This window comes from Oncorhynchus keta, chromosome 37 (assembly GCF_023373465.1).
Source record: "Oncorhynchus keta strain PuntledgeMale-10-30-2019 chromosome 37, Oket_V2, whole genome shotgun sequence".
In the NCBI taxonomy this organism is placed as follows: Eukaryota; Metazoa; Chordata; class Actinopteri; order Salmoniformes; family Salmonidae; genus Oncorhynchus; species Oncorhynchus keta.
Window position 1 is genome coordinate 12,216,843 of NC_068457.1, and position 25,041 is coordinate 12,241,883.

At 46.5% G+C, this 25,041-nt stretch overlaps 2 protein-coding genes across 9 annotated transcripts in view; one reads left to right on the forward strand and one right to left on the reverse strand.

Moving 5' to 3' along the window:
- Window positions 1-348: 348 nt before the first annotated feature.
- Window positions 349-21,010, reverse strand: LOC118370215 (alsin-like). Of its 8 annotated transcripts, none has more exons than XM_035755120.2 (35): window positions 20,846-21,010; window positions 20,076-20,182; window positions 19,643-19,788; window positions 18,483-19,468; window positions 17,845-18,208; window positions 16,430-16,601; window positions 16,099-16,195; window positions 15,928-16,005; window positions 13,693-13,890; window positions 13,315-13,540; window positions 12,848-13,037; window positions 12,531-12,596; window positions 11,325-11,487; window positions 11,081-11,224; window positions 10,685-10,813; window positions 10,520-10,543; window positions 9,276-9,346; window positions 8,929-8,995; window positions 8,546-8,736; window positions 8,388-8,453; window positions 8,189-8,287; window positions 7,874-8,038; window positions 7,591-7,702; window positions 7,389-7,466; window positions 7,112-7,245; window positions 6,685-6,849; window positions 6,426-6,549; window positions 5,790-5,947; window positions 5,551-5,667; window positions 5,247-5,423; window positions 4,958-5,003; window positions 4,784-4,845; window positions 4,519-4,668; window positions 2,778-2,874; window positions 349-2,591 (listed from the first exon to the last, which is right to left on the reverse strand). In XM_035755120.2, exons 2-35 carry the CDS (start codon window positions 20,126-20,128, stop codon window positions 2,553-2,555), a joined length of 5,154 nt encoding a protein of 1,717 aa, XP_035611013.1. In that variant the 5' UTR covers window positions 20,129-20,182; window positions 20,846-21,010; the 3' UTR covers window positions 349-2,552. The 8 variants fall into 8 exon arrangements, with proteins under 8 accessions (XP_035611013.1, XP_035611016.1, XP_035611012.1 ...); XM_035755123.2 differs by having other exon boundaries at window positions 13,369-13,540; window positions 20,061-20,182; XM_035755119.2 differs by having other exon boundaries at window positions 11,093-11,224; window positions 20,061-20,182.
- Window positions 21,011-21,062: 52 nt separating this feature from the next.
- The window catches only part of LOC118370216 (cyclin-dependent kinase 15), a 29,514-nt gene continuing 25,535 nt past the window's right edge, over window positions 21,063-25,041 (forward strand). The window contains exon 1 of the mRNA XM_052499171.1: window positions 21,063-21,198. The gene's annotated coding sequence lies outside the window, so the exon portion shown is untranslated. The remainder of the gene's footprint in view (window positions 21,199-25,041) is intronic.

Genomic DNA, 25,041 nt, shown 5'->3' on the forward strand with positions numbered 1-25,041 from the left:
ACACCTCGAATTGACTCAAATTATGTCAATTAGCCTCAGAAGTTTCTAAAGCCATGACATCATTTTCTGGAATTTCCCAAGCTGTTTAAAAGCAGTCACCTTCGTGTATGTAAACTTCTGACCCACTGGAATTGTGATTCAGTGAATTATAAGTGAAATAATTGGTCTAAACAATTGCTGGGAAAATTGTGTCATGTACAAAGTAGATGTCCTAACCCACTTGCCAAAACTATAGTTAACAAGAAATTTGTGGAGTGGTTGAAAAACTATGTAAACTTCCAACTTCAACTGTATCTAACCCATTAAACCAAAGTAACAGGACCATGTGGTTTACAATTTAAGACAAACTAGTACAGAGGCACATTTTATTCAAAGAGAACTTTGTCAGTTGGCTTTATTGCCCTTTGTTTACATTAAGATATGTACATTAGACAAAATGCTGACATCATTCCCCTGAAAAGGACAAATGTGACAACATACAGAGAACACTGGGGCACTGCATCTCAGTGCTAGAGCTGTCTCTATTGTCAACCTGGTTTGAATCCAGGCTGTATCACAAACGGCCGTGATTGGGAGTCCAATAGGGCGGCATCGTCTGGGTTCTGCTGTTATTGTAAATAAGAATTTGTTCTTAACGGAGTTAAATAAAGTTTAAATCAAAAATCAAAACAAGCAGGCAGATCTTCCTTCATAGATCAAACTGTATGTTATGCAGTCTATGGGTAAAACACTGTAGAGATATTATATTATGCAGCACCTCATGCCATGTGTTTTAGGTGTAAACAGATATGCAGTTAAATAATCAAAGTCCTTTCCAAAGGAATTATGTGGGAAAATGGAGGTAAACCTTGGCATGACCACACAAATTACAAACAAGCTGAATAAAGAATTAACCAAATACCAGGTTACAATCAAATTCTGTTTAAAATATAGATTCTTATGTACTGCGTGTCCCATCAAACAATCAATAACAGTTGTGACAAATTCTCTTCTCCACATGAATAATTCTGCAACAGGAAGAATTTCTTTCGGTAGACTTCAATGTCACTGTATAACCATCATATTGCTATTACAACATGATCAGACCCCAACAAGCTGAACAGAGACAGTTTCTTCAGCATAGCGATTGCCTTGCAGGTACAAATACTGCATAATACGGTCATAAGTCTGTCTGCATGACAGGGAGCACACCAAACACACGCATAAACAATATTGTTTCCTAGTAAAAGTCTTAATCTGATTTGAAGAACCACAAACATGAATATTACATTAGCTATATTGCAGGAAAAGTTTTATAACAGAAAATAAACAAACAAACAATCTTCTTCTATGGGTTTACCCATCAAGTGTCAACATTTCATGTAGGTGGCTGAGGTTTTAGCTCTGGTGTAGAATGACAAAGTGACCTGAAAGAACCACCTTGTAGCATTATAAATATTGTGCAAACAGAGAGGTTATAAACACAAATAATACAGTATGAATTTAAATGTTTTAGAGGCCAGCAGGTGAGGTGCACATTACCTGGCTGTCATTTAACTGCATCACATGAGAAACAGAGCGCCACCCAACTTCACGTCTTCAAATCACCTGAATAGAGCTGTATATTCAAGATTGTTCTGAACAATGAATACAACAAGAACACCGAAACTGTATGGAGTGTACATTCTCCAAAACAACTTCAACTGGCGTTGGTCTGAGTGAGCGTAGGCTAGCGCTCGGTGTACACAGACGTCACTGAATCTGGGCGGTTCAACTCTTTAAGTGACATCAATGTGACGTACTGTGTTGGTCCATTAAATAACATGTGCTTTGAGGGCTGAGGTCCGATGGAAGCAACATGTGGCCATGTGACGCGTATTTGTTGCCACCTCATACATACAAGATGGCGTCTTGTTATTAGACAGGCTCCATGTTAAGGGCGAGTCTCACTTGGATTTGAAGTTTCTCTTCGTAGACTTCCATTTCAATACCAGCGCTGGGTGACAAAAGAGGCAGTGATCTCTTCCACTAATACAGTGTGAATAGTAAATAGCCAGTCATATTCACAAAAGTCCACGATAAGGCTGAAACTCCACTCGCTCTGCCCACATCACAGTAAGCCCCTATTCCAGACGGCTCAAGGAGCATGTTCCTTCATTCAGGGGCTAAGGTGTTACAAAGCCTATTGACAGATAAACTGGCCAAACTGCCAAAACAGTTTTACAACAAGGGTTTTACAGAGGTCAACCTGATGAATCAAGTAGGTGTATAAGCCTGATGACACGGTCACTATTAGGCAGTGGTTAGAGCGGGGAGCTTTGTAGTGTGTGTGTGTGTGTGTGTAAGAGCATGCATCCGTGTATGTGTGTATGTAAAGGGGGAGGGGGTCCTGCTACGGGGGAGCAGATGAACAGTCAGCAGCCTGTCTGTCAATCATCATGACCCTCCTGTGACGACCCTGACACAGCATCACTCAAAACCTCTCCAATCCCTTCCCTCTAAAATCGTCTGTCTGTCTGACTGCCACTTTACAGAGCTGCTGCAATATACAGTACAGAGATTCTCTGTGGTTCTCAGGTGGTCTTCTCATGCTGGATCTGATAGTAACACGCCTGACAAACAGAGGGAAATAAAAATGAATATATGATAGACAGTTACAGCTTCATTTATTCCCTATGAAGCGGTGTGTGTAAGCGTGCATCGATCGCATGAATATGTTATGAGTATCTGAATAAGTTATGAGTGTGAGTGCCTGCATTTGGATGCTATCTGCCATAGAACGTATGCTATGAGTGTACCTTGAGAGTGGTGAACATGATGCCGTGTTCTCCATGCTGTACACAGGGGTCCATCAAGTCCTCTATCAGACTCACCTCTGACCCCAGATTCCTGATCCTGAAGAGAAACACAGCCTTGGTTAACACACATACACAGTACCAGTCAAAAGTTTGGACACACCTACTCATTCAAGGGTTTTTCTTTATTGTTACTATTTTCTACATTGTAGAATAATACTGAAGACATCAAAACTATGAAATAACACATATGGAATCATGTAGTAACCAAAAAAAAAGTGTTAAACAAATCAAAACATAGTTTATATGGCGATTCTTCAAAGTAGCCAACCTTTGCCTTGATGACAGCTTTGCATACTCTTGGCATTCTCTCAACCAGCTTCACCTGGAATGCTTTTCCAACAGTCTTGAAGGAGTTCCCACATAAGCTGAGCACTTTGTTGGCTGCTTTTCCTTCACTCTGCGGTCCAACTCATCCCAAACCATCTCAATTGGGTTGAAGTCGGGTGATTGTGGAGGCCAGGTCATCTGATGCAGCACTCCATCACTCTTCTTTTTGGTCAAATAGCCCTTACACAGCCTTTGGGTCATTGTGCTGTTGAAAAACATATGATAGTTCCACTAAGCACAAACCAGATGGGATGTCGTATCGCTGCAGAATGATGTGGTAGCCATGCTGGTTAAGTGTGAACTCTAAATAATTCACAGACAGTGTCACCAGCAAAGCACCCCCACACCATCACACCTTCTCCCCCATGCTTCACGGTGGGAACCACACAAGCGGAGATCATCAGTTCACCTACTCTGCATCTCATAAAGACACGGGGGTTGGAACCAAAAATCTCAACTTTGAACTCAGACCAAAGGACAGATTTCCACCGGTCTAATGTCCATTGCTTGTGTTTCTTGGCCCAAAAAAGTCTCTTCTTCTTACTGGTGTCCTTTAGTAGTGGTATCTTCTTCAGCAATTCAACCACAAAGGCCTGATTCATGCAGTCTCCTCTGAACAGTTGATGTTGAGATGTGTCTGTTCCTTGAACTCTGAAGCATTTATTTGGGCTGCAATTTCTGAGGCTGGTAACTCTAATGAACTTATCCTCTGCAGCAGAGGTAACTATGGATCTTCCTTTCCCGTGGCGGTCCACATGAGAGCCAGTTTCATTATAGCACTCAACGTTTTTTGTGACTGCACTTGAAGAAACTTTCAAAGTGCTTGACATTTTCAGGATTGACTGACCTTCATGTCTTAAAGAAATTATAGACTGTCGTTTCTCTTTGCTTATTTGAGTTGTTCTTGCCATAATATGGACTTGGTCTTTCACCAAATAGGGCTTCTGTATACCAACCCTACCATGTCACAACACAAATGATTGTCTCAAATGCATTAAGGAAATAAATTCCACAAATTAACTTTTAACAAGGCACACCTGTTAATTTAAACACATTCCAGGTGACTACCTCATGAAGCTGGTTGAGAGAATGTCAAGAGTGTGAAAAGCTGTCATCAAGGCAAAGGGTGGCTACTTTGAAGAATCTCCAATAGATTTGATTTCTTCACTATTATTCTACGATGTGGAAATTAGTAAAAAAATAAAGAAAAAAGCTGGAATTAGTAGGTGTCCAAACTTTTGACTGGTACTGTAAATAAATGTGTAGTTCTGATTCTAAAATTGGAGAAAAATCGGATTTCTGTGCATCTCTGAGGAACAGAGACGTTTGTATGTGTGTGTTCTCGTCGACTCACCGGGCGCGCAGCACCACGTAGAGGAACACAGGAAACAGGTCGTCCATGGACCACAGGAAGCTATCCTCCAGTGAGGACACCACTTCCTTTGTGATCTCCTCGAATGTCAGCTGGATCACCTGCAGCTTGTCGGATGGTGTGAACGTTGTGCTGAAAACAAACTGTCTTAATACACGACCACGTATAAACCACAATATCATAACTTAAAGAGTGCATGAGACTCATTCATTCATGACGATATAGTACTGCTCTGGATAAATCGTACCTGATCTGCTGTAAGGTCTCCGTTGCCGAGGCAAAACAGGCGTCTTTTGTGCTGGACACAACCTAGAAAAGGGGAGAGAGACTGTCAGTAAGGACAATCTAACATGTACTTGGTGTAATGTTGTAATTCACCCACAGGAGGGCAGTGTGTTTCAGAATGTACTTAGTGTCATACCTCTGTCCTCTCCCCCAGCACTGGAACCGAAACCGGCCAAAACTTACTGAAAGCAAAAACAGATTCATTTTTACATGTTATAACTACAGTTTTTCCAGGTCAGGACCGTCAGGCTACATGGTCGGGAAAAAAAAACTTATACGAGGCTAAATTAAAAAGGCCCTGATTATCCTCACATTCTGTTTCGCAACACGGATTCAACAGAATGTAAGACGGCGAGATCAGAAGGATTGTAAGAGGCAACTACTAGTCATTCCCAACCTCATTGGTCAGTCCAAGAGAGACTCACTGTTGCACTCCGAGGAAGGCGAGCAGGGCCATGTCTGGCTGTTTGTTGAGGCGGAGGACACACTCCCAGTACACGTCGTCCTCCCTCTCCTTCTCCAGGGCGTACAGGGTGAAGAGAGGGGGGTAGAGACGAGGCAGTAACACCGGCAGGAGCAGAGAGGAGCTACTCACTACACGCCTGGGGAAACCACACACACACATCATTCAACACACATTCAGGGGCTTAACATATTTCTCTTCTGGAAGAAAACAGTATTTAAACAACAGTGACATGCTCTTTTACATAAGATATGCTGTGGTCGTACCCAGGTTTGGGGGATTCTAGCTGGGTGTCTGCGCAGTTGGAATCCTTCTTGTCCTGGGGGTCAGAGGATGGTTCAGGGATCACTCCACCCTCCTCAGGCAGATCTGGGAACAGGAACCTGAGAGACAAACAAACATTACACATACAGTACATGGCTTAAAACAGGCTAGGCTCAAACAATGGAAAAACAGTATCTGACCATTTTAGGCCACACACACACACACACACACACACACACACCTGACGAGCTGGAAGATGCGTGCCAGGTAGGACATGATCTCGTTGACAGCCTGCAGTAGGAGGCGACGGTTGGCCCCCACCCCCACGTAGGTCATCCTGTAGACAGCCACTAGGGTCTCCATCAGCCTGCCCAGGGGGTGCAGGGGCGTGTCACACGCCTGGGGGGGTAGGGGGGGGGACAGTGAAGGTTAAATGTGAGAGTATTCCTATTTTGTGGTGTTTTCTCAATGAGGATAAATCATGTTAGATCTAAAGAGTAAATCAGTATGAACAGGGGCACCTCAGGACGACGGCTCAGACATTTCTTCTTCATCAAATCAAATTTTATTTGTCACATACACATGGTTAGCAGATGTTAATGCGAGTGTAGCGAAATGCTTGTGCTTCTAGTTCCGACAATGCAGTGATAACCAACAAGTAATCTAACTAACAATTCCAAAACTACTGTCTTATACACAGTGTAAGGGGATAAAGAATATGTACATCATCATCATCATTATTAAACCATACTGAAAAGGATTTCGCTTGTCAAACAGTGGGTGCTGGTATTTTTGCTTGTCAGACACGTTGGTGCGTGGATCCATTTGCTGAGGGGGATTAGGAGGGTTAGGAAGTCACCTGGGTTCGTTGGCTCACCTTGATGAGGTAATGGCGGATACGGTCATACTTCTCCATGGTAACAGGGCCAACATGCTGCTGAGGGTTGAACTCCAGACTCTCCAGAGTTCTGTTATGACTCTGACTCAGGTTCATCTCCGGGCTGGAACACACATCAATACCACTTAGACAACTGTACTCTGTGTGTGTGTGTGTGTGTGTGTGTGTGTGTGTGTGTGTGTGTGAGAGAGAGTGTGTGAGGTGGAAGTACTGTGTGTGTGGTCTCTGTTCTCTCTACCAGTCTCTGTGCTGTCTACTGCTGGTGGTCAGGGCAACAGCAATGTTCTCCCAGGCTCTCTGGTTCTCTCCCTGGCCAGGGGCCTCACAGCCCAGCCTCATCCAACACTCCTCAAACACTGCCCTCCACTTCTCCTCCGGACGCACCGCCAGGCGCCCCAGCTTACTGGAGACACACATAAAAAGGAAATAGACTATTTCTATGTTCACATACACATTCACTTGACTGGGTTCATTTCAAAACTGTCAAAACTTTTTCAATGCTTCGATGCAAAAACAGAGCAGGATCATCTCCTGCGGACAGATTGCCTTGCAATTTATTTATACTTATTTTTGTTTAACCACTTTTAGCTCAAGACTAAAATCTTTGAATCTGCTAATCCTCCACCATACTAAAACCAATGGCATTGAATGGTACAGAGACGTACACAGCGCGGCCCTTGTCCCCGTCTGAGTCGTAGAGGTTGGGTTTGAAGAAGGATCCGGAGACCTTCAGGCCGGAGCCCCACTCCCCAGTGAAGGTGCCCTCAAAGTAGTCCCCATTAGCCATGGTCAGCACACCCTGAGAGATTAGGGAGAGCAATGTGCTGTATTATACATGTGTCTGCACAAACGTATGTGGCTAAGCGAAAATATGTGTGAGTGCAAGCTGTGTGTGAGAGACAGAGTGTTCAGGCTTGTTTGTGTCTCTCTTCTTTCACTGACCTTCCCGTTGAGAGTCCAGTCCTCCGAGAACTCTCCTTCATATGTGGTGTTGTCCTCAGACAGCAAGACCCCTGTGCCCTGAGAAAAAAAAAAAAAACAGCAAATGGAGAGGTGATCATCTTCCTTTCTTCCAATATCTTGGAGCTAATGTGCTAACGTTCAGCTAGCGTCAGGAGGAAGAACCCCACTGCCCAGGAATCACCTGCATCTTGTTGTTGTTGAAGGCTCCCTCGTAGTACAGGCCAAACTGGGTTACTATGACGCCCGTGCCCTGCCGCTGGTCATCCTGCCACATGCCCATGTACTTCTCTCCTCTGACGGAACAACACAGGTCACCACGTAACACTGTCAGCACTTCAGAGACACAAATACCCTTTTCACACTATCAATCCAACCCCAACTGTACTGAACTAGCTGGATGCGTAACCAGGCCAGCTCAGTTTAGCGCTGCAGTATGAAAAGGGTGGGCTGGAGCGATCCACTACCTGGTGATGTCATCAAAGACGCCGTAGCCCGTCTTCTTGTCGTGCACCCATTGGCCGATGAAGACGCTGGGAGAGGAGGAGTTCAGCGTGCCGCTGCGCAGCATCCCGTGACCGTGACGCATGTTGTCCTGGAACGAGCCCTCGTACAACTCACCTGTAGCATACCTGCATAGACGACAGTCACATTGTTCGGGTACACAGCAGAAACATAGACACGCCCGCAAACTCCAGGTCACGCTTACAAAAGGGTGATTTTTAACCTGAAGGGCCTTTCTTAAATAATGTTGAACTCGTCACAAAGGCAAACAGACTCACTTGTATGTTCCGATGCCGTGCATCTTCCCTTCTTTCCAGTGGCCTTGATAGTGGTCGTTCAGGTTCAACGTCTTGCTGGGCATAACGTAATCTCCAAAACTACGACCCATAAACAAACAGCAAGAACAATGAGAAATGCCTTTATTTCTGACCACGGTGATTGATACATCGATTTATTGATCGATTTACACTGACTGACCCATCCTCCAGTCCGTTCTTGAACGTCCCCGTGTAAATTCTCCCATCAAGCCACTTCACCATTCCCCTGGAAACAACAATTTTCAATTCATGGTGACTGTATGGAAGTGGAACCAGAGGCACCAGGTCCTGCATCCCTCCTTCCCCAGCCAGACCCACCTCCCATTGGGCTTGCCGGCCAGCCAGCGGCCCTCGTAGGTGGCCTCCTTCAGACGGCTGTCCTTGTAGAAGGTGTAGGAGGCAGTCCGGGAGATGGGAGGCTCCGCCCTCTGCCCTGCCCCTGAGCCTGACTGCCCCGCCCCACTCATGGCCTGGTCCACCGCCTGGTTGATGGAGCGAAGCCACTTGGCCTGGAGAACACACGGCCTGTTAATAGTCATATTGAAGTGCATTTAATTGAACTGAATGAGTTGTTACACCGTCTGTCACCACAAACTGAACCCAACTAGACAGATTAACAAGAACCTACAAAGACACAAACACTACATACTTGTAACCTGAGCAGGTGAGTAGTGAGGCCTGGCTATTGGCTAGTGGCCTACCTTCTCCATGGAAGAACAGGCCAGCAAGGTGAAGGTCTCCTCAGGTGAAATCACCTTCAGTCCATACCTGGATGGAACAAAGCACAGCTCAGTGGAAGCAGCGTTTCCCAAACTCGGTCCTGGGGACCCCAAGGGGTGCACGTTTTGGTTTTTGCCCTAACACTACACAGCTGATTCAAATTATCAAAGCTTGATGATAAGTTGAATCAGTTGTGTAGTGCTAGGGCAAAAACAAAACGTGCATCCGGGGGGGCAGGACCAGGACCAGGTTTGGGAAACGTAGAGCTAAGTGCTCAATAACACACCAGCTAAACTCTCTAATTGGGCAGATAGGGGGATAGACTCACAGGTCAGTGTTCTCCTCAGGGATGGGCTCAACCCACAGTGTGGCCAATGGGAAGACATGGTGGGTGGAGAACTGGAGGAGAGGGAGGGAAGAGAGAGACATCAGTATACTGATACACTCAGCTACAGATACAGTACACTGGTTCAACAGTCAGGAAGTAGTCAGGACACTGGAGCTAAACACAGGTCACATGACCTAATAGATGCCAACTTGCATAGCAAGCAGAGAGGCGAGGGCGACAGGGCACGAGGCAGGCCGACAGACACAGCACACAGGGTGCAGCACACAGGGTGCAGCACACAGGGTGCAGCACACAGGGTGCAGCACACAGGGTGCAGCACACAGGGTGCAGCACACAGGGTGCAGCACACAGGGTGCAGCACACAGGGTGCAGCACACAGGGTGCAGCACACAGGGTGCAGCACACAGGGTGCAGCACACAGGGGCTAAAAAGGCACACTATGTCATCAAACACAGCTAGGTGGGTGCACACTAAGAGAGACAGCGGCACATCACAGGAAACTGTTTTGAGAGAAGTGAACCGGAGACGGCCGATCCTCACGTGTGGCGTCATATGGTTTCAGAGTAATGATAACTAAAGGCTCCACATAGCAAAAAATTAAAACGGGTCAAAAAAGGCATCTTAGTTAGATAACCAAGACTCACACGTCGGGAAGACCCAATAACGTCAGACTTAACTTTTTAGATTTACGTCTGTAAGCAGAGTCGATGTGTTGCTATGACTACAATGTCATAAAAGTAGGCAATATACTACCGAGAGCCTTAGTTATTCAAAGTATCAGTTCAGCTTTCCACACAGTATCCTGAGGCTAGCATCAGAGGGCAGGGGACACCGGGCTCGGCTGAGGAGAAGCTGCTCACTGTAGAGTGGTGTACAGAACCCGCTGTGGGGCTCCTAATGTTCAGGAGCAGTTGGGTTAGTTAAAGGGAGAAGGCAAATAACTGCCATTCTTCACTGTGAGCTTCAAGAAATCAAAAACAGAGAGGCTTATTCCAGCCAGATGTTAGTTGGCACACCCATACGTACATGAAGAAGATCAGAAAAACGGTGTGTTTTGGTGTGGGTGTTATTTCAAGCTGTGAAGCCGATGTTTGTGGTTTACAGGCCGGCAGCAGGTGCCTAAAGAGCCGCTACAGGAAGCCTACATCCTAAGCCAAGCCCTGGCCACACGGGGGCGCTGCATTGACTAGGGGGCAGTACACTGGCTGCTGCTGCATACTTACAAGGCTTTTATAGGGAACCACACCCTGATAGGACAAAGACAAACACACAACTTGATAGGAGTCAGTCAACACACCAGATATATTCATATCAAATGCTCTGAGGGTGAATGAAAGAAAAGAGAGATTGGCACCTTTGTAAGAGCCAGCTGTAAGAGCTGTGCTTACCTGAGCGTGGACGAGTGCATCATTGAAGAGGATGAACCAGTTGACAGAGAACCTTCCAGAGTTCTGTAGCGTCAGGGCCTTGTTACTGCTCTCACAGATCAGCCTCCGGGGGGGCTTACGCAGGGAATCCTGGAACAGGATGGCCAGGTGAAATGGGATAAGAGGTTGGTAAACTGGAGATATTGGGCTGATTAAAAGATCTTCTACCCGTTTCACACTATGGAGTCAAACCGAACCAAGCTGTGCTCTGCCGGGATGATTATACATCCACCATAGTTTCCGGAACCATGCTTGAAAGGACAACGTGAAAATAAAATATCTGAGCGAGCACAGTGCGGTTGGCATTGGCACAATAGTGTGAATCTGGCTCTGATTACTATGGTCAAACCAACTGACCAGGCCACTGACCGTCATCTTGCCAGGAAAGCTCTTCCAGAAGTGGTACGTGTACTCTGCCTCCTTCCTCCTCCTCTTCAGATGAAGAGCCAGGGCCTCAAACTTAGAGCAGCAGTCCTGCAGCTTCTGGTAGTCCACTGAGCTCTGCAGGGATGGAGAGACACACACACGAAAGGGAGAGTTTGTATGAAGGATATTTGAGCGTGTGTGTGTGTACGGCCCCGGTCCTAGTTCCTCCACGTACCACCTCGAAGCAGGTTCCCAGTTTGAGCAGCAGCCTGCCATACTCGTGAAGGTGTCTCATGGGCAGGTAGAAGAGCGCCACCAACAGGTCACTCAGAGGAATGTTCTCCTCGCTGGACTCTGCCAGCCGCTGCAACAGCTCTGGACACTTCCCAAAGAAATCTCTGAGCAGAGGAACAGAAGATGGTGGAGGGGGTGGCGGGGGAGGATGGAGGGCAGGAGGAGATGGAGGGCAGGGGAAGATGGAGGGCAGGGAGGGAGGAGAGGGTGGGGGAAGATGGGAGGGAGGAGAGTGTAGGGGAGGAGAGATGGAAAAAGAAAGAAGAGATGTCCTGTTTTAATTCACTGTTCACCATTCTAGTTAAAAGCATGAGAAGGGTAATTCAGTCACTCTTGGTTAAAGCCTTGATGAAGAAACACATTGGTTTATAATTAAGCAATAAGGCCAGAAGGGATGTGGTATATGGCCAATATAACACGGTTAAGAGCTGTTCTTAGAGTGCCTGGATACAGCCCGTAGCCGTAGTATATTGGCCATATACCACAAACCCCTAAGGTGCCTTATTGTTATTATAAACTGGTTACCAATTTAATTACAACAGTGAAAAAATGTTTTGGGCATACCCGTGGTATATGTGGTATTTTTGTCAGCCAATCAGCATTCAGGGCTCGAAGCACCCGTTTTCATAATTAAAAAGAGCCCATAAAAATGATTTAGAATTCATCCTTTGACTTATCCCTTTCCAATTAAACCTGCAGGAGCTTCCTGAGTCTCATTGTGTGCAGAACAACTAGGCATCAAACAGCTGTCCCTTGACACAGGTCAATGTTAAGGATAATGAGCACACAGGCTTGGGTCAATGTTAAGGATAATGAGCACACAGGCGTGGGTCAATGTTAAGGATAATGAGCACACAGACTTGGGTCAATGTTAAGGATAATGAGCACACAGACTTGGGTCAATGTTAAGGATAATGAGCACACAGACTTGGGTCAATGTTAAGGATAATGAGCACACAGGCTTGGGTCAATGTTAAGGATAATGAGCACACAGACTTGGGTCAATGTTAGGATAATGAGCACACAGGCTTGGGTCAATGTTAAGGATAATGAACATATAATGAGCACCACAAATGGTAAGGATAATAAGCTAAGGCTGCTAGACGTCCTACTGTGTGTGTGTGTGTGTGTGTGTGTACACGCTCACAGCGAGGGCTTGGCCAGAGCCTGGAAGCCCCCCATCACCAGGAAGTTACCCACAGAGCAGCAGTACCTGGCAGGGAGGGATGAGGAGGGGGAAGGAACGGAAAGAGGAGGAGAGAAGGAGAGGTCATTACACACGCAGAACTACATGTACACATGTACCAAATAACAAAACAGGGAAATTTCTCACAGCAGCTAGTACAGAGGTGCTTTTTGTAAAGGAGTAAATGTCAGACAGCGGGAGGGTCAGACATTGTGTGCGCGCACACACACACACACACACACACACACACACACACACACACACACACACGTACATACTCATTGTACGTGTCCAGGAAGATGCTGGCGTGCTCCAGCATAACCAAGCTTTTCACCTCCCGACGGCGGCGCAGGTTGGCGGTGAGCAAGGCGGAGTGCTGCCCAGTGAGGTGGCACAGGCGGCTATAACACCTCGCCAGGCTCTGTAGCAGCACTGTGGACGCCGGGCCTAGGGCTGTACCCAACGACTCTGAGGGTTAGAAGGAGAACACACACCTGTTAACAAAACACTGTGAAAAAACACACAACCAAGAGGTAATCAACCTAATGTTTACTCTGAAACGTACCAACTTACTCTAGTCCAGCACATGGTTAACCAAAAGTTACAGGTCTGTACTAATAATAACATTGAACAAAACGGAAGCTTCATGCCAGATCTTTTTGAATGCGGACCAATCCCTTTCCCTTTGATTGGACATTGGTTACCATGAAAATAAAACTCGCCCTTCTCTCTCTCCCTCTCTAACCTCTGACCCATGGCCTCTGTCCAGCGGAGCTGTAGCGGGAGCAGTAGTTCTCACCCAGGTCCAACAGGGGGCGCAGGATGTGGTTCTTCACAGAGCTCAGCTTGCAGTAGAACTTCCTCTCGGCAGCAGCCAGCTCGTGGAGGCTGGCGATGAAACCCGTGACGTTGCGGTCGGCTAGCGCCACGCAGCTCTGGCCCCCCGCAAACACACCGCTCACGTAGCCCAACTAAAACACGGATATACAAAACCCACAGACACACGCACCACCATCGGGTCAAATGTCAGTTGAAATCACGAAGCAGATGCTGAATACACAAAAAGTGGAACACAGCAGGGGTTCAGTACACTGTGTGTGTGTGTGTGTGGTCCACTACTCACGTTCATGCAGAAGGGGAGCAGCACTGGTTGCTGTGTGTAGCTGTACCCCTCTGTCTGGTCCTGGGGTGCGTCCTGAGCCGCCTCTCTGACCTGCTGTCCGCTATAGTAAAGGATGGGCTGGTAACAGTCCCCATCGGCCAGGAGGAGGGTGTGCTGCGCCCCCGCACCCACGTCCCATACACGGATCCCCTCAGACAGCTACAGGGTCACACCAGGGACAAACAGAGAAGATCACTGTACATTTGTGTTGTGCTAGGCTTCTACAACTCGGTGGCCTTGTGGTTTGAGTGTCCACCCTGAGATTGGAAGGTTGGGAGTTTGATCCCCGGTCAAGTCATACCAAAAACTGTAAAAATGGGCCGGATGCGTCTCTGCTTGGCAATCAGCATTAAGGGGATGGATTGGAGGTAAGGCCCTGCGATAGACTTTGCGTCCTGTCCAGGGGATGGATTGGAGGTAAGGCCCTGCGATAGACTTAGCGTCCTGTCCAGGGGATGGATTGGAGGTAAGGCCCTGCGATAGACTTAGCGTCCTGTCCAGGGGATGGATTGGAGGTAAGGCCCGGCGATAGACTTAGCGTCCTGTCCAGGGGATGGATTGGAGGTAAGGCCCTGCGATAGACTTAGCGTCCTGTCCAGGGGATGGATTGGAGGTAAGGCCCTGCGATAGACTAGCGTCCTGTCCAGGGGATGGACTTGTACATCAAGCTGTCTCATGCTACAGAAACAGGAGAAATGCAGCTATGAACAGTTCTGGCTCGCACACGCCAAAGCTACTCACGCCTTATACTAACAGTCCTGCACAAACTCAATAGTCATAAAATGTCCTATGATTTGTGATCACTATAAGCAGCGGAGGGTGCTTTCCCATTGAGACTAAGTCCCACACCAGGGGGTCTCCTGTGTTTTATGTTAATGTAGTATTGTTTCCATCAGGAGACTTGTGGCGAGCAGAATCAACCTCTGCATCATCCGGGCTCTTCACTGGCCATGGCAGAACACATGCCGGAACTAACCCACAGAACAAGCAGTATGGCTGGTGGCATTGTCATGCTGGAGGGTCATGTCAGGATGAGCCTGCAGGAAGGGTACCACATGAGGGAGGAGGATGTTTTCCCTGTAACACACAGCGTTGAGATAGCCTGCAATGACAACAAGCTCAGTCCGATGATGCTGTGACACACCGCCCCAGACTATGACGTACCCTCCACCTCCAAATCGATCCCGCTCCAGAGTACCGGCCTCTTTCAACAATAAACGCGAATCCAACCATCACCCCTGGTGAGACAAAACCGCGAATCGTCAGTGAAGAGCACTTTTTGCCAGTTCTGTCTGGTCCAGCGACGGCGGGTTTGAGCCCATAGGCGACGTTGTTGCTGGTGATATAAGGCAGGTCCTCACCAGACAACAGGCCTACAAGCCCTCAGTCCAGCCTCTCTCAGCCTATTGCGGACAGTCTGATCACTGAAGGAGGGATTGTGCATTCCTGGTGTAACTCGGGCAGTTGTTGTTGTCATCCTGTACCTGTCCTGCAGGTGTGATGCCCGGATGTACCGATCCTGTGCATGTGTTGTTACACGTGGTCTGTCACTGCGAGGACAATCAGCTGTCCATCCCGTCTCCCTGTAGCACTGTCTTAGGCGACAGTACGGACATTGCAATTTATTACCCTGGCCACATCTGCAGTCCCCATGCCTCCTTGCAGCATGCCTAAGGCATGTTCACACAGATGAGCAGGGACCCTGGGCATCTTTCTTTTGGTGTTTTTCAGTCAGTAGAAAGGCCTCTTTAGTGTCCTAAGTTTTCATAACTGTGACCTTAATTGCCTACCGTCTAAGCGGTTAGTGTCTTAACAACCGTTCCACAGTTGCATGTTCATTAATTGTTTATGGTTCATTAAACAAGCATGGGAAATAGTGTTTAAACCCTTTACAATGAAGATCTCTGAAGTTATTTGGATTTTTACACATTTTTCTTTGAAAGACAGGGTCCTGAAAAAGGGACATTTCTTTTTTTTAATTGAGTTTAGGTTAGGTTAGCAGTGTTTCTCCTAAGACTGTTTTCAGCAGCGGAGGCAAAGGTAGCACGGGAGGGGGTGGCAAAGAACACCATTCACCTGCGTTGCCCATCGACGGGGGCATCGCTGCTAAATGAATAAAGGAGGAACACTGGGTTAGTGTGTGGTAAAGATGAATGCATGGGCACCATTTTCCACAATTAAAGAAACACATCTTACCTTGGCAAGGCGTGGGATAGTAGTAGGACACGCCATGTGTCCTAGCTGGCCAGAGCTGTTACTACCCCAGGAGAAGACCTTGAAAACACACACACACACACAAATGTTCACACAGTTGGGAGGAATCCCTCCGACTCAGTTCCCCAGAGGAGTGATAATGTAGTTCCTGACCTGGGACTGTGCCGTCAGGGCCAGGGAGTGATGTGCCCCAGCAGCCACAAGCACCACCTCCTTACTGCTCAGGCACTTGATACACAGTGGCTGTAGCCTGCAGGTCAGAAACACCTATCAGTCAACAACCAGGGTCAAAGCATTTCAAAGTAGGAGTGCCAATCTAGGAGCAGGTCATCCCTGTCCATGTAATCTTATTTATCTCAAAGGCCAAACAGATCCTAGATCAGATTCAGTGCTCATACTCTGATGCTTTACTGGTCAACACAACTGTCAATCATCATGGTTCTCATCCCCAGCCCTCAGTGATTGGTGCTGAGTGGACACTGACCTGGGGAGGTTGTCCCCGTGGCCTAGCTGGCCCTCCTCACCACGCCCCCAGCTCCACACCTCGGTCTGCAGGGAGGGGAGCAGCTCCCCCGCCTCTGGGAGCCCTCCCACAGGGGTGAGGGGCACCACTCGCACCCTGGGCCGGCTGGCCCTCCGCAGCAACCTGGGGGACACTGCAGACGGAGACAGACCGTTATGTTTCTTAAATGGCACATTTTCTATGCTTCCTCTCAAGCCATGTTCAGTTACGGCAGTCAACTGCAGCTAATGTTACGGATGAAGCCCTCTCTGTTCCACAGGTGAGTGTAAACAACTGTAAAGACATGCTCAGGATGACTGGTTTAGTCACGGAGTAATCTTCATCTACTCGTGAAAAACAAAACACTTCTGCAATAACCCAGAAACACAGGCCTCACAGCATCCTCCTGATGATGAGTCATTGTGCCCAGCCAGAGCCAGGTCCCGTACCACAGTAAGCATATGGGAGGGAGTGTTAATGAGGGCAGACAGACCAGGGCATCACTGATGAGGCGTGGGTTGGTGGTTTCCACTGTGACATCCTGTCCCCCACTGAGAGCCATCTGCCCCCACAGAGAGCCATCTGTCAGCCCAGAGGAGAGCCACCAAGAGAGGGGAGCGGTGAGCTGTCTGTCCCCTCCCTGGCTGCAACAGGAAGCTAATAATTTATTTTTATTTGTCCCATTTCACAGGACATATATAAGCGTGTATTATACGCATGTGTCAAATGTGTTTTTGCATATCCCAAATCCCCTTAAGACACCCTCGGCTAGCTAGGGACAAATCCTACCGTTCAGCTGTCACCCGACCAACATGACAATAGAAGATTCCTCCGATACTGCAGGCACTACCACTCTGACTGGGTTTCTCAAGAGATTATCACAGCCATCGTGCCCCCTCCACCCCCCCCCTCCTCCCTCACCCTCTCTCCCTCACACACAGATACATCTTCTTCACACTCTCACTTCCTCAGTGCTCTCCTTCTCCTTCCCTCACTATCTCACGGACTCTCGCTCCTTTCTTCTCCGTCTTATTCTCTCACCCTCTCCTCACTCCTCTCCTTCCTGCAACCCTTCTGGTTAAGTCCTCACATTAATATGGCCTCATATTCCTCTATGACTGAGAGCTTTAATCGCGGAAGAAAAACCACCGTTCACTGACTGTAGTCCACACACACATAAGAGCCATGAAACACCACACTGAAACAAAATGGTCAGCCGTCACAGCATTCCAAAACATACTGTATAGTACAGTAGTTCAGATGGACGTTTGATATGTTCGCAGGCCGGATGAGCGGGGACACACCCGCATACTTACACATCAGAGTATAGGAGGAAGATAAGAAGGATAAGAGGCGATGAGCAGAGGTGGAGGATAAGAGACGAACAGCGTATCTACCCTGAGAGAGGAGTCCAGGCAGAGAGAGACGTCGACTCAGGCCCTCGGCCTCCTCCTCACGGATATCCCCCGTGCTGCAGCTCTTCTTCCCCTGCATAGACTCCTCCAGACGCACCCGCTCCTCCGCGGGGCCCCCTGGAAACCCTCCTGGCACCCCACCGGGTGCTCCTGCTACACCCCCAACCCCAGGGTAGTGGCAGTTAATCCTCTTCTTCAGGGACAGAGCCTCGCAGGTGGAGACCACTCTCTCGGCCACGGCGGAGGCACAGGATGAGACCAGGCTGTTGAGGGCAGAGCTGGTGGTCACTGGCATGACCCCAGGGAGGAGGTCAGAGGTCAGGAGGTCAAGGCTATCTGCTGGGGGCTGAAACAAACACAGGGTGCATTAGGCACCACACAAAATAAAACTGACAGAAACAGGAAGACTTCCTGGACCTATAAGAAAAGCACATTTTAGTTTTCCTTAGCAAAAATGTTTTACCTTTGCGTGCCTTAATGAACACAACCCAGGAAACACAGCATGACAGCTCATTGTCACTTTTCAAACACCTCAAACCCCCAAAAGTCAGCATGTCACCCACCAAGTGTGCAAAAAATGGGTAGCTTTAGGCTTAAAGCATCAAATCATCAGTACTAACCTGAAAACTTGCTCCTGCTATGGTCATCTTGGCAGTCTCCTCAGCCAATGAGGTGTCAGACAGTTTATTGAGATATTCTTTCACTGCCTGATCATCAGGGTAGGGGGAGTTCTGAGAACCTGCACCCCCCACAGTTCGATCTGAGTCTGTCCCAGCAGCATCTCTCATGTCAGAGTCTCTAGTGGTTAAGATTTCCCCATTCTGTGCCACTGTCCTTCTCCTCTCATAGTCTGTATGGTCTGTTATGGAGGGATGGAGACCAGGCGCTGAGGCCGAGGTATGAGAGGAGAGGGGCTCTGAAGGGGAGCTCTGGAGCCTGAGCGGAGGGGACCTTCCAGGCTCCAGCCTGGCCTCTCCGTCAGCCAGCAACTCCACCCCTAGGGGGCAGTAATGACTATCTGAGATAATGACGTGGTCCTCCTTGTCCGTCATGGTGTAGAGCAGCTGGTTGCACTGGCCACACTTGTCTGGCAGGGGCCGCCGGGCCTCCTGAGGTGGTAGGCAACGCACCAAGGCAAGGCTGTGGAAGGCCCCACAGGCCACCTGAAGGACGTGTCTGCCCGCCAGGTGCTCCACCTTCTGGGGCTTCCATACGGGGAAGATGGTGGTGACCAGGCCCAGCTGGCAGCCGCTGCCCCAGGCCCACACCTCGTGCTGGGCAGAGAGAGCAAGGGAGTGCTGCTCCCCGCAGGTCAGCTCCAGGACCCGGATGGTATGAGGGGGGCTGGTGTCGGGGTCCAGGACAGCCACTGGAGTAGGGTTGGGGACTACAGTGAGGCTGGACAGGCCACACTGGCCGAAGGAGTTCTCCCCCCACATGTGGACCCCGCCGTCCTCGGTAACTGCCCCGCTGTGGAAGCTGCCCGCTGCCACGGCGACAACGCACTGGCCGCTGAGAGCGCTCTCTAGGACGGGCTTCAGGGGGCCCACCTCTGAGACCTGGCTCTGTTTCCATCGGAACTCACCAAAGCTGTACACCTGCCCACCTAAATACATCACAACATTCAAGTCATTAGACAAGAGGATTTATTAGAAATGATTAGCAGTAGTATGTGTAGATCAGTATACAAACCCCAAACGAAATAAATAGTTTTAATTATAGATCAAGCAGGCTAATAATAAATGTCTTTATATATCAAAGACTGTCCATTGACTCTCACCCTCCACCAATAGAACCCCATGGCGCGTTCCCAGGGCAGCCTGCAGCACAGGCCTGGACAGGAGCACTCTCTCTGGGGTGACACTACAGGAGTAGCCCTTCCAGGTGTGGAGCGAACCTCGCTCCCCTGAACTGTCCTCACCAGAGCTGGAGAATACATACAGAAGTAGACAGACAGACAGACAGACAGACAGACAGACAGACAGACAGATTGACAAGTCATGTCTGAGGGATTCTGAACAACCACACAGATAGAGGAGGCATTGTTTTTGAACTACCCCGATTAAACATGCCCTGGAACAGAAGATACAGTAGCTAGCTAGAGAAACAACAAGAGCTTTGTGAGGGCATAGACTTACATGAAGAATATTCTGAATTGTCATATGATGATCACATAACATTTATTGACAACACCCTACCTCGGAGCTGCATACCTTTTCCTCTGGGACTCCATCACTGAGATTTGTCCATGGCAATGCTGATGCATATAGACTGGTGAAATTCAACTTGAAAAACTCCAAATCCGTTTCTAAATTCAGCCCTGTATTGAATACAGCAAACAACATTGGACACAAGACAACTTACAAAAATGACTAGCTAATGGTAACACTGCCTCACTGAATTGCATACAGCCCCTACTGGTAGCTTGGTGGCGTCAAAATAACCAGCACGAGTGACAGTACGCGAGAGTTTGTGTTGTTGTTGACACACACACACACACACACACACACACACACACACACACACACACACACACACACACACACACACACACACACACACACACACACACACACACACACACACACACACACACCTCATCATGGTTTACATGGCTAGCTGTCAATCATGTGGGAGTGACGTAACTAGCTAACACTGACCCCCTCCCATTGATTTTGAGTAGCCAAATAACTAAATACTATCAACTATTTATTTGACGAAATCCTATTTTCAGTCCATTAAATAATTAGTTAATTAGTTTGCTTGAAATTACGCAACTGGCTAGAATGATTAATTCATACCATAATTACTAGGTGCCTACCAAAGCCTTTGACAGTCTCAGTTACTTACTTTGTTATAGTCTCCGTGTAACTACCGTTAGCTAGCAACTCGGGGCTGACATGTGTCCTCCCACTTGCTCCTTGTACTGTAGCTACAAACCATATATTATGTACAATCTCAGATACAATTGTCTTTCACTTACCGGTCCCCTGACCATGTCCATTTCCATTTCTTCATAAACCTGTGAAATGTGCAGCGACTGAGTTATGCGAGGGATTAGCTGACTAGCTAATCGCTAACCTTTTTTTCGCTTTGTCGTTGTGACCACAAGTTGAACGGAACCCGAGAGGACTCAAAGCGTATTTTCTTGCCTTTTTTATATTTCTTCTTTTTTTTACAACATCGATTCTGTCAAGTAGCTTAGCTTTGTTAGATATCTATTTTGAAATTCACCAGATATGGAATTCTGCTGTTTTACACTGTGGTTTTCTATTTGATGAACGTGTGTCCTTGCTCAATGTCAAGGTGAAAAACAGGTGCAGGTACAAGGTGCAGGTAGGTGATAAATCATTGTCGGGAAAGTTGACAATTTGTACATTTTGGAAAAAATATAGCTGCAGGCGGCAATGATCAGGGTCCACAAGATGAGAAAGAACAATATCAGTTGGATTAAAAAGCAGGCACTCTATCCTGTAGGGACTATCTTTCTTTATGTGCCATCAGTGAAAACAGTGAGAAGTATTTTTAGCTTTAGAATATGTGCTAACTTGCATCTATAGGTACAGTGCAGCTATATTTAAATGCAAAAACCATTAAAGACTGATGTAATGAGTCTAAATACAAAATCTGAAGTGACTAACATACAGTGGGAAGAAAAAGTATGTGAACCCTTTAGAATTACCTGTATTTCTGCATAAATTGGTCATAATTTGATCTGATCTTAATCTAAGTCACGACAATAGACAAACACAGGCTGCTTAAACTACTAACACACAAACAATTATACATTTTAATGTCTTTATTGAACACACAGTGATGGTTGGAAAAAGTATGTGAACCCTTGGATTTAATAACAGGTTGACCTTCCTTTGGCAGCAATAACCTCAACCAAATGTTTCTGTAGTTGCGGATCAGACCTGCACAACGGTTAGGAAGAATTTTGGACCATTCATCTTTACTAAACTGTTTCGGTTCCAAAATATTCTTGGGATGTCGGGTGCGAATTGCTCTCTTGAGGTCATGCCACAGCATCTCAATGGGGTTGAGGTCAGGACTGACTGGGCCACTCCAGAAGACACATTTTCTTCTGTTCAAGGCATTCTGTTGTTGATACATTCTGCCTTTTGGGTTGTTGTCCTGTTGCATCACTTAACTTCTGTTGAGCTTCAATTGGCGGACAGATAGCCTTACATTCTCCTGCAAAATGTCTTGATAAAATTGGGAAATCATTTTTCCGTCGATGTTAGCTGCAGCCCCAAACCATGATGCTCCCTCCACCATACTTTACAGTTGGGCTGAGGTTTTGATGTTGGTGTGCTGTGCCTTTTTTCTCCACACATAGTGTCGTATGTCCACAGAATATTTTGCCAGTAGCACTGCGGAACATCCAGGTGGTCTTTTGTGAACTTCAGACGTGCAGTAATGTTTTTTTTATACAGCAGTGGCTTCTTCCATGGTGTCCTCCCATGAACACCATTCTTGTTTAGTGTTTTACGTATTGTAGACTCGTCAACAGAGATGTTAGCATCTTCCAGAGATTTCTGTAAGTCTTTAGCTGACACTAGGATTCTTCTTAACCTCATTGAGCATTCTGCGTTGTGCTCTTGCAGTCATCTTTGCAGGAAGGCCACTCCTACGGAAAGTAGCAACAGTGCTGACATTTTTCCATTTATAGACAATTTGTATTACCGTGGACTGACTTTTAGAGATACTTTTGTAACCCTTTCCAGAATTATGCAAGGCAACAATTCTTCATCTTAGGTCTTCTGAGATCTCTTTTGTTCGAGGCATGGTTCACATCAAGCAATGCTTCTTGTGAATAGCAAACTCTAATTTTATGAGTGTTTTTTACATGGCAGGGAAGCTCTAACCAAAATCTCCAATCTCGATTCGACTCCAGATTAGTTGACTCCTGACTCCAATGAGCTTTTGGAGAAGTCATTAGCCAAGGGGTTCACATACTTTTTCCAACCTACACTGTGAATGTTTAAATGATGTATTCAATATAGACAAGAAAAATACAATAATTTGCGGGCTTTTAGTTTAAGCACACTGAGTTTGTCTATTGTTGTGACTAAGATGAAGATCAGATCAAATTTTATGTCAAATGTATTCATAAATCCAGGTAATTCCAAAGGATTCACATACTTTTTCTTGCCACTGTGTGGTTCACGAGGAGAAGATGGTTGCAGATGATTTTGAGCATTAGTGTTGCATATGCAAAGAATGTTGTTCATAGTTTCCTTGTTTTTTTCAGATATCAACACCAAATTCAGTATGGTTCATCTTAGGGACGTCCATTATAGTGGTGACACGTTTCAAGTCTATAGGCCACTGTGGAATAGATTTACAGTGGTTTAAATGGACACGTAAAATCAGATTTTGGATTTGTCAGTAACTCATTTGATTTGTCATTTGGTCCTATGGTTAATGAGAATACGTTTTTCACCGGTTTAAAAATATATACACTACCGTTCAAAAGTTTGGGGCCTCTTAGTAATTTCCTGTTTATCTGCAATAAATAGTACCCGCAAAACACCAGTCACAACGTCAACTGCTCTTTTGCACACCAGTATCTCTACTTGCACATCATCATCATCAGCTCATTTATCACTTCAGTGTTAATTTGATAAATTGTAATTATTCGCTCCTATGGCCTATTTATTGCCTACCTCCTCATGCCTTTTGCACACACTGTATATAGACTTTCTTTTTTCTACTGTGTCATTGACTTGTTTATTGTGTTATTGGCTTGTTTATTGTTTACTCCATGTGTAACTCTGTGTTGTTGTCTGTGCCACACTGCTTTGCTTTATCTTGGCCAGGTCGCAGTTGCAAATGAGAACTTGTTCTCAACTTGCCTACCTGGTTAAATAAAGGTGAAATAAATAAAATAAATAAAAACAGTGCCGTGGCGACTCCAGGGATGCTGGTCTTCTCGGCAGAGTTGCAAAGAAAAAGCCATCTCAGACTGGCCAATAAAAATAAAAAATTAAGATGGGCAAAAGAACACAAACACTGGACAGAGGAACTCTTTCTAGAAGGCCAGCATCCCAGAGTCGCCACTTCACTGTTGACGTTAAGACTGGTGTTTTGCGGGTACTATTTAATGAAGCTGCCAGATGAGGACTTGTAAGGCGTCTGTTTCTCAAACTAGACACTCTAATGTACTTGTCCTCTTGCTCACTTGTGCACCGGGGCCTCCCACTCATCCTTCTATTCTGGTTAGAGACAGTTTGCGCTGTTCTGTGAAGGGAGTAGTACACAGCATTGTATGAGATCTTCAGTTTCTTGGCAATTTCTTGCATAGAATAGCCTTCGTTTCTCAGAACAAAAATAGACTGACAAGTTTCAGAAGAAAGTTCTTTGTTTCTCTGGCCATTTTGAGCCTGTAATCAAACCCACAAATGCTGATGCTCCAGATACTCAACTAGCCTAGACAAAAAAAAATTGCTTTTCTTTCAAAAACAAGGACATTTCTAAGTGAACCCAAACCTTTGAACGGTAGTGTATATTTTTGGCATATTTTAGCATAGATGCTAATATGCATCTACTATAGTGTGGCCATCTTTGAATGCGTCAATATTATGTTCTCATGCTCTTTTGGGACTGTTGTGATGAGTCCCCCCAAAAAATTTGGGAGTGAATCTGACTTTTAGTTCATGAGAAGATGTTTTATGATTATTCTAATCATTATCAGTACATAATAAAATCTTAACATGCTTCATCGTGGTAATGGCTGCGGCGACCCTACAATGTTTCAAGTTGATAGGCCATTGTGAAGTGGATTAACAAAATATTTATTTTAATTGGACATGTAAAATCTGATTTCCTGATTTGATCAATAACTCAGTGTAACGGCGTTCGTCAGTTGAAGGAGAAGCGGACCAAAATGCAGCGTGGTGGTTACTCATGTTCTTTAATAAAGAATAGACGATACATGAAATAACTATATATATACAAAACAACAAACGGAACGGGAAAACCTATACAGCCTGTCTGGTGAACAATTACACAGAGACAGGAACAATCACCCACGAAAACACTCACAGAATATGGCTGCCTAAATATGGTTCCCAATCAGAGACAACGATAAATCACCTGACTCTGATTGAGAACCGCCTCAGGCAGCCATAGACTAATTAGACACCCCACAAAACCCCAAGACAAAAAACACAC